The sequence below is a fragment of the Scaptodrosophila lebanonensis genome, unplaced genomic scaffold (assembly GCF_003285725.1).
Source record: "Scaptodrosophila lebanonensis strain 11010-0011.00,11010-0021.00 unplaced genomic scaffold, SlebRS2 tig00001415-arrow-pilon, whole genome shotgun sequence".
Taxonomy (NCBI): Eukaryota; Metazoa; Arthropoda; class Insecta; order Diptera; family Drosophilidae; genus Scaptodrosophila; species Scaptodrosophila lebanonensis.
This window is the reverse complement of record NW_022060742.1, coordinates 6,376,129-6,392,356: the sequence shown is the minus strand read 5'-3', so window position 1 is coordinate 6,392,356 and position 16,228 is coordinate 6,376,129. Positions and strand designations below refer to the sequence as shown.

The 16,228-nt window shown below is 42.2% G+C and overlaps 6 protein-coding genes and 2 non-coding genes across 8 annotated transcripts; 4 read left to right on the top strand and 4 right to left on the bottom strand.

The window, feature by feature from the left end:
* Nucleotides 1-3,102: 3,102 nt before the first annotated feature.
* Nucleotides 3,103-5,029, top strand: LOC115632881. The gene is made up of 4 exons (XM_030530158.1): nt 3,103-3,414; nt 3,961-4,342; nt 4,408-4,544; nt 4,612-5,029. Exons 1-4 carry the CDS (start codon nt 3,289-3,291, stop codon nt 4,690-4,692), a joined length of 726 nt encoding a protein of 241 aa, XP_030386018.1. The 5' UTR covers nt 3,103-3,288; the 3' UTR covers nt 4,693-5,029.
* On the bottom strand, nt 3,494-3,746 carry LOC115633176. Its single transcript, XR_003996326.1, has one exon. It is a non-coding gene; the product is annotated as a U11 spliceosomal RNA (small nuclear RNA).
* A 125-nt stretch (nt 5,030-5,154) lies between the features above and the next one.
* On the bottom strand, nt 5,155-5,227 carry Trnar-acg. Its single transcript has one exon. It is a non-coding gene; the product is annotated as a tRNA-Arg (tRNA).
* Nucleotides 5,228-5,942: 715 nt separating this feature from the next.
* Nucleotides 5,943-7,540, bottom strand: LOC115632730 (gustatory and odorant receptor 63a). The gene is made up of 3 exons (XM_030529975.1): nt 7,325-7,540; nt 7,118-7,267; nt 5,943-7,055 (listed from the first exon to the last, which is right to left on the bottom strand). The coding sequence occupies exons 1-3, from the start codon at nt 7,538-7,540 to the stop codon at nt 5,943-5,945; spliced, it is 1,479 nt and encodes a 492-aa protein (XP_030385835.1).
* A 914-nt stretch (nt 7,541-8,454) lies between these two features.
* Nucleotides 8,455-10,238, top strand: LOC115632254 (hsp90 co-chaperone Cdc37). Its single transcript, XM_030529327.1, has 4 exons — nt 8,455-8,587; nt 8,660-8,863; nt 8,929-9,588; nt 9,700-10,238. Exons 1-4 carry the CDS (start codon nt 8,555-8,557, stop codon nt 9,976-9,978), a joined length of 1,176 nt encoding a protein of 391 aa, XP_030385187.1. The 5' UTR covers nt 8,455-8,554; the 3' UTR covers nt 9,979-10,238.
* Nucleotides 10,239-10,246: 8 nt separating this feature from the next.
* LOC115632255 (dnaJ homolog subfamily B member 13) lies at nt 10,247-11,556 on the top strand. Its single transcript, XM_030529328.1, has 3 exons — nt 10,247-10,869; nt 10,945-11,345; nt 11,411-11,556. The coding sequence occupies exons 1-3, from the start codon at nt 10,292-10,294 to the stop codon at nt 11,530-11,532; spliced, it is 1,101 nt and encodes a 366-aa protein (XP_030385188.1). The 5' UTR covers nt 10,247-10,291; the 3' UTR covers nt 11,533-11,556.
* Nucleotides 11,557-11,692: 136 nt separating this feature from the next.
* LOC115632581 (patj homolog) lies at nt 11,693-14,957 on the top strand. Its single transcript, XM_030529802.1, has 2 exons — nt 11,693-13,562; nt 13,625-14,957. Exons 1-2 carry the CDS (start codon nt 11,991-11,993, stop codon nt 14,690-14,692), a joined length of 2,640 nt encoding a protein of 879 aa, XP_030385662.1. The 5' UTR covers nt 11,693-11,990; the 3' UTR covers nt 14,693-14,957.
* LOC115632583 (protein JTB) lies at nt 14,873-15,537 on the bottom strand. The gene has a single exon (XM_030529803.1). The coding sequence runs from the start codon at nt 15,473-15,475 to the stop codon at nt 15,005-15,007; it is 471 nt and encodes a 156-aa protein (XP_030385663.1). The 5' UTR covers nt 15,476-15,537; the 3' UTR covers nt 14,873-15,004.
* Nucleotides 15,538-16,228: the final 691 nt, after the last annotated feature.

The following is a 16,228-nucleotide window of genomic DNA, read 5'->3' as shown; positions in this document are numbered from 1 at the left end:
AATATTATTGAATTTCTGTTAAATTATCTTTTAGGCTTTCTTAGCTTTCTATTTATTTCAAATTAAATTTGATTGAGAAATCGGGATTGAGAAATCGGGCCCAACGAAAAATTTCGATCACTCATTAGTAGAAATATGAATGTTTTTTTTTTTTCAATTCGTCCGTTTCACACCCATTTCAATATTTTATTACACTGCCCTATAAATCGCAAATGTTGTCTTTGAAAAAAAATATTCTACAGAATACTCATGATATAAGACTCCAGGATAAGAGCTTTCATTTGTGAACTCCCTCAGTGAATTGGAAAACTTGGAAAAAGTTGGTCATACAACACTTTCATTCACAAGGTCTCTGTCCTACCTACATGGGGAAGTGCTTACAACAGTAAACTACTTTTTGATTCCAAATTGAACTTTAATCTGCACATCTCTTCGACTATAAATAAGGCTAAAGGTGTACATGGATTCATTAAACGTTGCTCCAAAGAATTTAATGACCCTTACACTACTAAACTTCTATACATACTTGAAAATTGCTCAAGGGTTTGATGTCCACAGCATAGAAAGCATCAATAACGTATTGAATCTGTTCAGCAGCATTTCTTACTTTTCTAAAGCTATGGTTCCAATATTTAAGTAGGCTTTTGCTTATAAATTCAACATTACGAATCCGTTGGACTGTTCTTGGAGTAGTTTTTTTGAAGTAATTGCTGATGTCGACTTCTCTGCCCTTTTATTTCGATTTAACTTTAATTATTAATTATTTTCCATTCATCTTGTCTAGATGTACACCCGATTACGCATTACACACAATTATTTTCAAGTTCTTTGCTCAAATTGTAACTGTTTTTTCCATAGAACTTTCCCTCTACTCCATCAAATCTGTGCTTTATAATATGGTCGGACATTATTGTATTTTTTCTAGTTTATTGTCGAGGCTTTCTTATGTTTTAACTGGTAATTATAACGAATTGTATGTACGTGTATGCTACATTTTACTCTTCGTCAACAGCCCATACTTTGTTGATTTATAAAAATATTTTAAAAATAAAATACATACAAAAACAAGGTCCGTGATCATTCAATCAAGTATTTGGCGATATTTTGTGTCGATTCATACCCATGTATAAAACATGTGTCCATTACTTCCCACCTGATGCAAAGGAACTATCAAAACAATGAACCGAAGAGTAGTTTTTATTAATTATATGCCAAAATCAAAAACAGCTCACGAAATATCAGGGAACTTATTAAAAAGCCGAAGTGATTAAATCAAGAGAAATTGGGAAAATGAAAGTGTTTTTTCTTCAATACAATACACCAGTTCACGCGTTCGTGTTTGCAATGTCCAAAATCACAGTTAAAGTTAAAAATGCTTCCTTAGCTACGCCAGATTATTTCATTTTCCGAAAAAAAAATGGCTCGGTGATTAAAGATCTTCCAACTATTTAGCGCTTGATAGCTATTTTGAAGAGCTCAACGTTTCGGGTATCCAAGCTAATAAGCGTTGCTCGAAAATGTGTGCAGAGAAATAAAAATTATTTTTCCCAAAATTTTTGAGTTTCTATTGTAAGGTCGGGCTCTTCTGTGACAACTACTTCTTTATCGAAATTGCATTACACTTATCTATATATCTTATCAAAATTTTTAGTTATTCAAAATTTGAAAACGTTCACAATAGAATCATTTCAATAGCAACTTAATTTTTGATAAATTTGTAAACATCGTAAAGTTTCAGCACTTACTGAAAGCTTTAGGGAATCGTTGGCAACACGCCAATAGATGGCATAGATAGACCACTTTTTGGGGATATACTTGTAGTTGATAGGCTTTTGTGATATGCTTAAAGCTTTTAGAGCTTTTTCTAGCGATAGATAAATTTAATTATATATACGAATATCCTTGAAAATATAATGGTTTCCTTAGCGAATAATAATCTCCGATTATTCTGCTTTGATAGAATAGAAGTTTGCACCTATCCGTCTGAAACTTAAGTCCGTGATAAATTGATCTTGAATTATATATCAAAATACCGAAATACCCTGAATCCACAGTGTTAAAAAGGTTAATAAACATTGAGAATTATGTATCATTTCCGACCCCCATAAAGTATATATTTACTGACATACATACATATATTTTTATCGAATCGATAAAGCCATGTCTGTCCGTCTGTCCGTCCAACCGTGCGTTTGTCTGTCAGGATTTCGGAAAGGGCTGAGCCGACGTTTAACCGAACTTGGTAAGCAGACTCGCCTAATACCCAAGCACAACACAAGTTTGTTGATTTTATCCTCCATCCTTCGCTAGAGAATTTCCTCAATACCTTTCCAAGCAATTCTTTAATTTCTCTATTTTAATTTTAAATAAAGTGACGAATCTTTAACATTCCAATCTATTACAACATTGTTCCAATATTTTTATTGCTGGTTAGTGCCAACAATAGAACATTTTCAAAACACCATGTGTGTGTTTGTTTGCTAGCTTTTGACTCCAGCAAGTTTCTGCTTGTCATTAATACCGCAATTTTCCTTAGTATTTTCCGATGTTGCCAGATCATCACATGTGAAAGAACTGTTGTTGCGTCAGTTGAAATCAAATAATTGTTGGCTCTAAATACGAGTGTTAAAAAAAATGTTAAACTTAAAACGCAAGAAAGTGCAGATACAAACTTTGACTATAAATATATATAATGTATAAAAATGCACACAAAGAAATCACAGCAAAATAGTGACCCAGATCGTTTCTAAGTCTGTTCGTCTGTAAGTATGCACGCTAGTATCTCCGGAAGTAGTAAAGCTAGAACAACCAAACATGATGCCCAGTTGATGTTCCTTAACTCTCGTAATTCTTTGATTTAAATGGTAATTATCATCATGATGTATATCCTAGCACATAATGTGTGAAGGGCATAAAAACTACCCCCAAAAAAAGTAAACTTTGGAGCTTTCAAGTGCTTTTCTTGAGCCTGCGCGCAAAAGTGGGGTAATAAATGTCAAAACATTTGGCCAACTCAAAGGCCTTGGCCGTTCAGTGTCGCGCTGCAATTTAACTTTCTACACTTTCTACACCCACCTCCCCATGCCCCACAAACAACAATAAAAGCTTCATTGTCAACGTTTCGGCGCGTGGGTGGGGAGCTCCAAGCCCCCGAATGTTTGCATTTGAATGACGAAACAACGGCTGAGTAGTCAGTCGGTCGAAAGAAAATCCATAAATTGATTAAAGTGCGCGATATTGTTCGTAAAAAAATAGTGGAAAATATTGTTATAATAGAAAACATTCAAAATGCTGCTCCCTGCGGCTAACTCGGCAAGTCCTAACAACTGGCGACGTCTCTGGGAAATGCTTATGTCGCCCATAACACCAAGAAATCTGCGCACAACAGCGCTTCTGACGAGCATCTACCAACTGGTGAGTGTTCTATATAGTCTCGCCGTTTGTTTTATAGGTGGTGGATTCCCTCAAAACTGAATACCATGGATTAATAAGTTGGGGCACAGCGCAAACGGCCACTGGCACGCAGGCGAACCTGCAATCCAATGGACTGACGTTGCCAGCCGCAGCCCCAGGGCTACAAAAATTACGCACTGGATATGCAAAGCCATACCCCACTGGGCACGCCGACCCACCAAAGGTGGCAATTCAGCGCACACCCCACCCGAGAAGGGTGTTTGGATGTGTCGGCGGCGCAATGCGTCGAGCAGTTTTTCGATCAGAAACCCGCCGAGACGAGCACCCTTTTAAATCGAATGTGGCTCGCAATGAGGGTGTGTACCGCAGATGTCTTGAACTGATTGGGAATTCCAAGGTCACTGCTTGAAAACACTTCAGTGCAAAGAAGCAAGCCAAGATCGCTTATATATTAAAATAGTGAAAATCAGGAATTAATAATGAACTCATTCGTCATTATTGGATATAACCTGCCCTCTAAAATATATACGACCTTTGTGCCTTCAGCTCATCGCGCACTGCATTCTATTCCTGGTATTACTGTGCCTGGCGCATGCCGAACAAATGCGTCACCTATTGGATCTGGACATTTTGGATCAGAAGGATAATGGCTTCTATAATATGTCGCCGTTTCACAACGATGTGCGGCTACGCAGTGCATCCGAATTGGCAGATGCTACCGAGAATGCATTGTACGTACTGTCCGCTCTAACTGGGGTCTACGCGCTCGCTGCCATAGCCCTCTTTATTGGCGTCTATCAGAATCGTCCGGGACTCATCATTCCATGGCTGCTGATTGAATTTTTGGGCATGATTGCCGCAGCAGTGTTAATTTTCATGCTAAAGGATACCAAGTTGCCGCAAATCTTTGGTGGACAGACTTTCTATTGTGAGTATCGGGGGGTCTTGAGCTCTCCACAACATCATTCCAACTATCAATTTCTTCTATTTCAGTTGTGATCTGCTATTCGCTGGTCTGCATGGATGGGTTCAAGTGGTACGTCATGCATAGCTTTTACCAGAGTCTGCGCACCATGAATAAACTACGAGAGATCGCTACCGTGGCCATTCCCTGCCCAGCACCGGGCGCTGTAAGTTTCCCTATAATCCCCGCATGGACAAAATATTGTGTAACTATAACGATCTATGTATCTTTAGATACCCTATCATTTTCGACGTGAGCACATGAGCAATGGATATAAGCACATTTTAACCGACTCACCCGATGGCCAGTGTTAGATCAACTACCAGCGCCTCATCTGGATTATAGCTACGATCCCCAAAACTACTTACTATCTACAACTTCCAGCATGAAGTGTCTTAAATTTTTTTTTTTTCGTCTCACTCGGCAATGAATCTGTTTTACTTATCGCTTTTAGCATGCATAGTACATATATATTTTCTTGGAACGTGTGTGATATGGGAATAACAGAGAATACTATTTTGTGTAATTTGCATGATTTTTAGATAATTACATACATACATATATACATATACGTATGTATGTATATAGTAGTAAGTACTTGAACGCAATTAAAGTGAGGCATATATACTCGTACATACATATTTAGGAAAACACTTGCTAACAATTTGGAAACCCCATTTTATATGTAGTGCTTAAAAATGTCTACAGGTTTTATGTAGTTGTTAAATACTTATTAAAAAAAATACGATACACCCAAAAAAGCGTGACTGAGAGTGCGATCCTGCCAGGAGTCGAACCTGGAATCTTCTGATCCGTAGTCAGACGCGTTATCCATTGCGCCACAGGACCGGATAGCGAACGATGGATAAAGTGCTTACTTCTGCTTGCATGCAAAATAACTGTAAGAGCTTTACTGCCGACGTTGCTATTTCTGTTCGAATCAAACAATGTACTGCTACCGCCACCTGTCCGTAAGCTGCGGCAAACTATAGAAGCGTAAGCTTTTGCTCCAATTTAATTAGCAACAGAAATTTATGAATGTTGATTTGTTATTTTATGTTGCTTTAGTTTGATTTTAAAATAACAACGTTTTTTCAATTTCTTGTGATTTTATTTAGAAATTATGCTGTCGATGTTGCTATATCTGTCTGATTCAAACAAAGTGCTGCTACCGCCACCTGTACGTAAGCTGCAGCAAACTAGCTACTTCTAAAATTTAATTAGCAACAGAGATTTAAGAAAATTAATTTGTTATTTTATGTTGCTTTAGTTTGATTTTAAAATAACACCGTCTTTTTAGTTTCTTGTGATTTTATTTAGAAATTATTGCTTCCGGTATTTTTAAGATCTTGCAAGTTAATTATTATACTTTTAATTCATTGAATAGTTTCGAAATTTCAAATTTATGTTTGTCATTTATTAAGTGCTTTAAAGTTTCAGGTTTTCCATCTACGCGCACTTTAAAGACCCTCAGTCATTTATCAATTGTTCGGTGTATGTATGTAGTATATACATATTTTAAAATTAATTTGGTCTTTCTTAGGCTAATTTGTCTCGACATTGTTTAACCCTTACGACCACGTGTATTTCGGACTGTGGTGCGCACCGTTGGGGCTGCAGTTGTTGTTGCTGCCGTGGTCGAGCTGGAGCCCAACAGTGTCATATCGTTGTGCAGACTATCCATCAGGGCATCAGCCAGGGTTATGTTCATGTTGTCATCACCACTAGTGTCTGTTGGAATGCTTATCTGGAATTGCAGCAGCACGACCAGATAGGTGACCATTGTCGTTAGCAGACCCTTGAACAGATTTCGGTTAATGTCGAAGAAGCCACCACAGTTAATGTTCGATGGATCCATTTCCGTGGCGCGCAGGAACATATTTATCTCGGTTTGGGCATCGGAATTCATCCAATTTAGTTCGACCATTAGTAATTTTTTCTGAAAATTTGTACGCACATTTGCCGAGGCATAATAGGCTTCGTCGCAGATATAGAATAGCAGACAAACGTTCCACATTGCCGTAATTAATAATCCAATATCCTTGATGCCGAGACCGGCCGACATTTGCGACATGAGTCCGTAAATCGAAAGCGTAATGATGAAGAATAGATAGAGACTCATGAACATTAAGGTATAGCAGGTGGCAGTGCCAGTATCTCGAGTCAATTTGCTCAAGCGCAGCCACAGGGCGCGATAGTCTGCTACCATGGAGGCCGGACCAATATGTCTCAAGGCCTTTTGGAAACGCAGGGCCAGAAAATTGGCAGTTATGCTCAGAGCCTGGCATATCAGATACCACCAGGCACCAATCATGGCGGTAACGTTATCCAGTATACAATAGGGAACCACCTGCATCAAATTCAAATCGACCATGGTGGTGTGTATGACGATTACCGAAAGCACCGATAGGATGGGTAGTATTATGGAAATCCATAAGGCCTTCTCGCGCAGATGCAGCGGCAAACTGTGACCACAAGTTTGGTAATAGAGCACCTCGAAGTCATCCCAGTCATTAAAGAGTTTGGCCACCTTGTCTGTCTCCCACCACAGCACTGGGATCATTACAATGGGCAAGATGTTGACCAGAAAGAGGTAAGCAATGACAGCCTCCTCAAAGGGACCGCTCAGCGAGCGCACAGTTTCTATGCGATGATAGGCCACATAGGCGACGTAGCACTATAAACAGCACTGGAGATTAAACAGGAACTTAGGGCCTGACATATGGACAGTCAACTCACCGAAAGAAAAATGAAGAATATAATCGAATAGAGAAATGCTACGGACTTCAATTCCAGTCTAGCACGTCCGGGACCACTTCGGACCATGGGCAGAGCTCCAATTAGGAGCAGAAACCAATTTACAGGCGCAATATTCCGATAAAAGACACTCTAGAGAATTAGCTGGCAATCAAGAATCCTTTCGAATATTTCAACTTTTCCACTCACCGGCGTAAACTCATGAATCTGTGAGCCAACCGTGGCAACAGAAAAACGTTTTTCGTCACCCAGTGCCGGTGCTCTATTGTCATTATCCAAGCACTCTGCCATTCCGATAGAATACTTCCGCATTCCATGTAAATAGCTCTGCGTATTGGCCGCATTAATTGGCTTGACATTCAGAAATACCGTTTCGGGTTTCTTGCGTCTATTGTAGTTGGCCATCCTGAAAGAACTGTTACATTTGCTAGTGAGTCCTGGGCCGTTAGACGAAGCATATTAATTATGGATGCATTGCTTATTGTTTTCGTGCCTTTATTTATTTGCACTTGACGGTTTTTTGTTTGCTTTACGCAACTTTTCAAAGGCAAGCGCCATTGATTCTTGACTTTTCTATTGATTTTCTTCATTTATTTACTCTCTGCATGGACCTTAGCCCCGTGGCCCAATTTCGTTTAAGGCGCCCTTAACAATTTAATCTTTAAATAGCTTCGCAATTGCAAAAGAAATGAATAATAAAATTAGGTTGTTTATCATAGAAAAAACCTATATGCCAATTGGACGAGTTCAGGCAATCTTTAAACAGAAAATAAGAATGGTGCCATCCCCAAAACCTATAGGTGCCGTTTTTAAAAATGCGTTCTTAAATATAATTTATTTATTATTTATAAATGCATCAAATATGTGTCTATATATAGTCGTAGGAACATATAGTATTCAAATTAAGTAGCTATTCCTTTAAAGGGGAGGATAAAGGATCAATCACTGCTGATATTGGGAAGTACATGTTTAAACAAATTTATGCGTCGCTTCAAATAAAACCTTAAGTCCGTTGATTATTTATTTCGATTTATGGCTAACATAACTAGTTTTAATAACTAAATACCTAGTTCATGTATTCTGTTCCTTATCAAGTTTTGACATTTTTGCCCTATGAAAGATAATTAAGAAGAAATCAATTTATATTCTTTGTAATTTGTAATGTTGTTACTGCATCGTTTTTACACCAAAATTAAATTCCTGGCGCCATCTACAACTCATTTTTTATACTACACCCCTTGCCAATACAAAATGTGTGGCACCACCTTACAAAAATACACTAGCATTACATATTTTGAAAAGTGGCAACACGTTTATGTTTTTTCTGGAAATAGGAACAAAATTCGACTGTCACCAGTCTTGGAAAACAAGGATTACATTTAATATTAACTTATATAGAATACTTGTTGATTGAACAAAATGGTTGACTACAGCAAGTGGAAAAACATTGAGGTAAGTAACTGTGAATAGGCTGCAAGAACGATTTCCTCCCTAATCACAGAAGCCGCATGCACACTCACACAGATTTCGGATGATGAGGACGATACACACCCGAACATCGATACACCTTCGCTGTTTCGCTGGCGACATCAAGCGCGTGTGGAGCGCATGGCCGAGATGGATAAGGAGAAGGAGGACTTTAAGAAGAAGCGGCAGAGCCAAAAGGCGCGTCTTTTAGATGTGAAGGAGCGCATTAGCAAAAAAGAGGGGGACGAGGCGGCGCTCAAGGTGAGTCATGCCTTTTTTAAGGCAACCAAAAACAAATCACTGAAGGATACTCGTCCATCTGATAGAAAGAGCTGGAGAAGGTTGAAAACGAGGGCAAAGAGCTTGACCGCCTTGAGAACGAAATGCTAAAGAAGGAAAAGAAAACGCCCTGGAATGTAGACACAATCAGCAAGCCGGGCTTCGAGAAGACTGTGATCAATAAGAAGCCCGCACGCAAGCCCGATGAGAATATATCCGAGGAGGAGCGCGAACATCGCATGAAAACGTTTGTCAAGGAGAACGAAAAGTTGTGTAAACAGTACGGCATGTTGCGCAAATACGACGATTCCAAGCGCTTCCTGCAGGAACATCTGCATCTGGTTTGCGAGGATACGGCTAACTATCTGGTCATTTGGTCCATCAATCTAGAAATGGAAGAGAAACACGAATTGATGGCGCATGTGGCCCATCAATGCATTTGCATGCAGTACATTCTGGAGCTGGCCAAGCAGCTGGATGTCGATCCACGTGCTTGCGTGAGCTCGTTCTTCTCAAAAATACAGCACTGTGTGCCCGAATATCGGGCCCAGTTCGAGAGTGAAATTGAGGGCTTTAAGGAACGCATTCAGAAACGAGCCCAGGAAAAGGTACAGGAGGCTATCGCCCAGGCCGAGGAGGAAGAGCGTCAGCAGCGCTTGGGACCCGGTGGTCTGGATCCAGCCGATGTGTTTGAATCGCTTCCAGATGTAAGTATCGGGCTGGGAGTGCATTATTAAAAAGAAATCTGCGCTTCAGAGATACATCCACATGGTTAATAAGAGCTATCGAAGTCTAATATCGTGTCTTGACTTTTGCAGGAGCTGAAGGCCTGTTTCGAATCCCGAGACATTGAGCTGTTGCAGAAGACAATTGAGGCTATGCCAGTTGATGTGGCCAAATATCATATGAAGCGTTGTGTAGATTCGGGACTTTGGGTGCCAAATGCCAAAGATGCTCCACTTGGTGATAAAGAGGATGGAGAAGCTGGGGAATCGTCAACAGCAGCAGCAACAGCCGATAAGGTCGACAAAACTGATGATGCCAAGTCAGAAAAGGAACCCATATATACGGGCGTCAGCACTGACGATGTGGATTGATTCCCACGATATTATTATTATTGAAAATCGTTTCCATTTGCTATACGCCCCATAGACCTTAAGCTTAACAGTTTCCTGTCCATAATCATGCATCATGCGCAAAAAACAGCATTTTCACTTGATTGAATGTTTGTATATACATATGTAAACGATTTGGTTTGAATAACAACAGTAAATTATCAGTAGGCTGTATCTCGTCCACTGTCATTTTGATGTGCCCCTCTCTAAATAAATATGAATATCAAGTGACTTACACAGAATCAACAGTAGCTACAATTTCTTATACAAACATATATTTTGCTAAAAATTTCAAATGAATCGTCCAGAGTTGGATTATTATGCGGTCTTGGACGTATTGCGGACAGCGTCTAAGGAGCAAATAACCCTGGCCTATCGCAGGATGGCTGTACGTTTGTGTCCGCATCGCGATAAGAAGCACGAACAGGATTTTGTGCCATTTGGCCAGGAGGGACGACTCTCGCATATGTCACCCTTAGGCGAGGAGAAGCAGTGGGCGTATATAAATATGGCCTTTGATGTCCTGGGCAATGACCTATATCGCTCTATATACGATCGCTATGGCGAGGCAGGTCTCTTCGAGGGTGTTATGCTGCCCAATGGCTACTTTCCACCCTACCAGTATCATGGCAATCACATGAAAGTATATCAGGATGTCTTTGCAAGCTATTCGCCCTACGCTAATATCATAGATGCCATCACAAATCCTCCCAGCTTGTATGCCACACGTGAGCATGGAATTGGAGTACGCAGCAAGGATGCAGATACCGAACGCACCATATTGCTTTCATTGGAGGAGGTGCGCACTGGCTGTGTGAAGCTGATGCATGTCTGGCGGCAGGAGATTGTGGAGGAGTCGCGATTGGAGAAACGGTTTGGAATGAAAATTACCCATATCCTTTGCTTCAATTAGAGAAATGTTTAATTCCTCTTCCACTCTCCCCACAGGAAGCACACACTCAAACTTAATATACGACCCGGGACCACGGCTGGAACACGCTACTGTTTTAAGGAGGAAGGAGATCGTTACCCCACCACCATACCGGGTGATATTATTTTCATAGTCGCTGACAAACCGCATCCACGTTTCGAGCGTCGCAATATGCACGATCTCGTGTACCGCTATGATATAACCATTGCCCAAGCCCTCACCGGCTTTACATTCTTTGTGGAGACCCTGGATAAGCGTAAGCTAAAGATTGTCATTTCGGATGTCGTCACTCCAGGCTATATTAAGATTGTACCGCGTGAGGGTTTACCAAAATGCCAGAATATGGATGCCGTGACTGCCATTAAGCAGGCCAATAAGAAAATCGAGGACTTTGGCGATCTAATCATTGAGTTTAATTGTAAATCAGCTTTTCTCACTCACCCACATTTGTTACAGATTTCCATTATTCCATTGTTTTTGCAGATTTATTTCCAAAATATTTAACGCCCGAAATGAAAACCATGACGCGCGAGTTCTTTGACGAATTTCATAAACTGGAGCTAGAACTGGAGGAGGAGGAGGCAAAAAATATGAATCTTGAATAAAAAAAATTAACGTTTCGTTCTGTCAAAAAACCACTTTTGTCTTCTTCATTTTAAAAGTTCTGCTGCAACTGCCGGAACTGGAACCGGAACCACAATGCAGCTCGATAGTATCGATAGCAACCGATGTTTTGTCATCAATAGTTGCTCAGCACTACACGAACGACGTATTAACGACGCCTTTTTGGCTTATTTATTGTCAAATTGCTTAACAATCGGGGCAGCAACAACAACAATTGCAATAGTAATCAAATATTAAGTTATCCCATTGTGAGTGGGCGTTGCTCAGACGATGCAAAACAGCTAAAAAATTGTTACAAACCAAAGGGGCGATTTTCCATAAGTCACAAGCTAATCAAATTAGTGGGCAGCAACAACAAAACTGCATACCAGCAAAAGCAGCAACAACAACAACAACTGCGTTACGCTTCACCTGCGACCGCACCTACGGGCGACGAAACATGCATTTAAATGCTGATATTTCGAGTGCGCTCCAGCAAATCGATTCGGTGAAGAGGAGCATTGATGAGGCCGACGATCCGAAGCTGCAGCTGCAGACGGCAGAGAGTTTGAAGACCATTTTGGATATACTTCAGGATCCGGTCTTTCGCACCATTGTCCATGTGCAGGATTCGTTGTCGGAGCTGAATGCCCAATTGGTCCAACATCCCTCCATGCTGCCCAACGATTTCGACATCGATGTTTCGGGAAATTTGGTGCTTAGCCTTAATGGCGGCGATGTCATTTACGACTTCGATGAGAGACGCTCCTCGTCGGCAGCCATGTCTCCGCACTCGGCACCTGGCAGTCCAGATAACAAGTCCGCTAGCGAGGACCAGCCACGGCCCCAAAGTCAAAACTCCAAGACGGCAGCGGGGGCAGATTTGTACGCCACGGACTATGCTCAAATACAGGCAATAGAGCTGGTAAACGATGGCACGGGTCTGGGATTTGGCATTATTGGAGCACGCAGTTCTGGCGTCATTGTGAAGACCATTTTACCGGGAGGCGTGGCAGATCGCGATGGCCGTCTGCGCTCCGGGGATCATATTTTACAAATCGGTGAAGTCAATCTACATGAAATGGTATCGGAACAGGTGGCGGCTGTGCTGCGTCAGTCGGGCACACATGTTCGTCTCGTCGTCGCCCGCCCAATTGAGCAGTCCCTGCCCACACCCCAGTATGGTCTTGAAGCGGGCAGTGCTGTGGTGCCCACACGGGTGCTTGTAGATCCCGCCGAGCTAGAACGCTATCTCATATCAACTGGTTATCCAGAACTTTTTGGCGAGAGCTCAACGGCATCGACGCCTCAAACTACAACGGAGGACGAACGTTTTGTATATCGTGGCGAGACCTCCATGTTAATTGATCCCAGCATTGATCTGGAGGAGTTGCTGGCACTGCCCGAGACGGAGAAGCTGCAAGTGGAGCTGAAAAAAGATGCAAATGGCTTGGGCATTACCATTGCGGGCTATGTGTGCGAGAAGGAGGAGTTGTCTGGCATCTTTGTGAAAAGTGTGTCGCCCAATTCGGCGGCGGACTTGAGTGGGCGCATACGTGTGAATGATCGCATTATCGAGGTGGATGGCCAATCGCTGCAAGGTTACTCCAATCACCAGGCCGTGGAGTTGCTCAAGAAATCAGGGCAGGTGGTGAATTTACGCTTGGAGCGCTATTTACGCGGCCCCAAGTACGAGCAGCTGCAACAGGCCATAGCCGCCAATGACAAGTTGCCGTCCAGCAGTTCTCCAGGTACGCCTTCGCGCGCCCCTCTGCCCATTCCAGTGGCCACAACGTCCACATCATCGATTACAACAACACCGTCACGTAGTGCTGTAAGAGAGGATGAAGATCCATTGGCTTTGCCAGCACCAGAGGCCTTTATGTCCTCACCCCCAGCCACAAACACAACTCTCAAAAGCTTCGGCGCTGGAAAGCAATTGGTAGCCGTTCGGGACTCCATCGATGGTACGCCCAAAATCATACCCACGGACGTGATGCAATTGGGTAGCAGTCAATCCGAGGAGCAGGAGGTGAGTTGCTATATTTATTTCGAATTTAATCCAAGGTATTCATTCTCCTTGGTTATCTATAGTCTGTGCACGCGAAAAACGCTGGACTCATCACACGCCATAAATATTACACCGATCCAGAGTTGAGCGCTGAGATGGAGGCAGACATAATACGCAAATGGCAGAAGATTGTGGGCTCGGATGTTGAGGTTATTGTGGCGCAAATCAAAAAGTTTGCCGTTGGTGGTTTGGGCATTTCACTGGAGGGCACTGTTGATGTGGAGGGGGGACGTGAAGTGCGTCCGCATCACTACATACGCTCGATACTGCCGGACGGCCCTGTTGGCGTCAATGGCGTTCTACGCTCTGGGGATGAGCTGCTCGAGGTGAATGGCGAACGATTGCTGGGCATGAATCATCTGGAGGTTGTTGCTATACTGAAGGAGTTGCCATTGGATGTGCGCATGGTGTGTGGACGAAGTAAGAATACATCGCTGCTTCCCTTCTCCGATGATACACTTAAAAAGTTGAGCAACAACTTTGAGAATCTGTTGCCTGCTACTGATCGCTTAGTAAAGGCCAAATCTGATGGAAGTTTGGCCACTGCTGGTTCGGTCGCCGATGCGGATGCGGTGGCAGCGGCTGCCTCGTCGTTTAATAAATTAAAATCTCGCTCATTGGAGCCCCTCACTGGACTTGCCATGTGGTCCTCAGAACCGCAAATTATCGAATTGGTTAAAGGTGATCGAGGTCTGGGTTTTTCCATACTGGACTATCAGGATCCACTTGATCCTAATGATACGCTCATCGTTATACGCTCTTTGGTGCCAGGCGGAGTTGCCCAACTGGATGGACGCCTCATTCCGGGCGACCGATTACTTTTTGTCAATTCCATCAACTTGGAGAATGCCTCCTTAGATCAGGCCGTCCAGGCGTTGAAGGGCGCGCCTAAGGGTGTGGTCCGCATAGGCGTGGCCAAACCCCTGCCGATGACGGACAATTCGCTAAAGGCATGCAGCAATGCAAGCACCACCAGCGAAGAGACGTTGGAGACACAGCAATCCTCGCCAGCACCACAATCAGCATCGGCATCGGCACCTACTGCAGCAAAGGGCGTGGAGCCCGATTTAATACCAGACTGGCGCAAATAGAGGAATTGACCAGAGTATATTTATATGAAATAGATATATAGTATATATAGATCGAGGAATTGTTGCCGAATCAAAATGTTATAGATATGTAGCACCGAATTGTGTTGATGTTGACTAGACCAGTTACTTTGGCTGGTCTTACCCGGGCACTGCCTGCCACAAAAGCATTCCATTTTGCAATATTTTTTGTCGTTTAGTATTAGCGTGAATTTTAAAAACTGTTTATGTACTTAAAAACTAAATAAATTATGCGAATCGTTCACAAGAGAATTTTCTTCATACTATACTATAATTTAGAGTATTTCTCCACAGCTACTGCACCCGATTCAGCTGACGTTCTATCTTCAGATGCGTGCGCCTCAGTAACACCCGATCCCTGGCATAAGACACCAGATATCCCAACGCGGCCACAACAAAGCACAGTATCTCGAACTTTATGAAATTGCGCTGATCAATGAGCGCTACCCTGTCGCAGCTTTTTGTCACAATCTCGCCGTTCTGACACTTGAGCAGCTCCTTATAGTGGGTGTGAATGCAGACGCCTACACTGCGACTCACAATGTCGAACTCCGAGCATGGGTGGCACTCCTGAATAACAGTATAAGGCCCTTGCTTCCAACATGTGGAATTGTTCTCGATAGCGAATTGCTGTTGCGCCCGTCGACGGCTGCCAACGCCTCCATCGGCGGCGTACCGTGATTCGATTATTAGCACCAAAATCGTGACCAGTGTGAGCGCTCCCAGGCCCAGCACCATATGGTGCTTTTGGCAATTCTCGAGCATTTCTCCTTGACTTTTTCTTATTCACTAATTTCACAAAAACACAAACAGTGAGACCAGTGTTCAGCACTGTTAAGCTTCAGTGTTGGTAAGTGAAAGCGCAACAGATACAACCGTTAAGATTTAACATTTACCTCTCGAACATCATGTTGATCTATCGAGGAGGATTAGAACAGGATCAGATTATTCCAATGGAAGGCACTTTAATAGTTATCAGGATCTCAAAAATGCAATACAATGGCTACAACAAATTTTTTGTTCTATTTCCATTTCGCTCACTTTATAAGTATGGGTATCTACCTTGCTGATAAGAATTCCTATGTGGTGTATAACCATGACATTTTTATGGATAACCGTAGAACGTCTTTTGCCAGTACGCAGGCGGACGTCGTTGTCAAAAGACGTTTAATTTCGGATGAACTAAAATTCTTTATAAACTATATACATACTTATACTATTTACGTACAATTATAAATAGTTTTGATGAACACAAACAAAAACAAAATAAAATGGTGAAGTCCTTGAACAATGAAAAAGTGGATTCTTTCCCTGAAGACGAAAACTCAACCGAAACCTTAAAGAGTTTGAACGACTTAATACAGAATTCCGTTATAGACATTAATATGGAGGTCAATCCAAATCTATTTGACAACGAAGTTGGCGTTATTATTGATCTCACCGAGACTAAAACCAGATATTTCTACCGCAGGACCTATCCTGTTATTGATCTTACCGACGAGTTCTGTGATAGTGGCT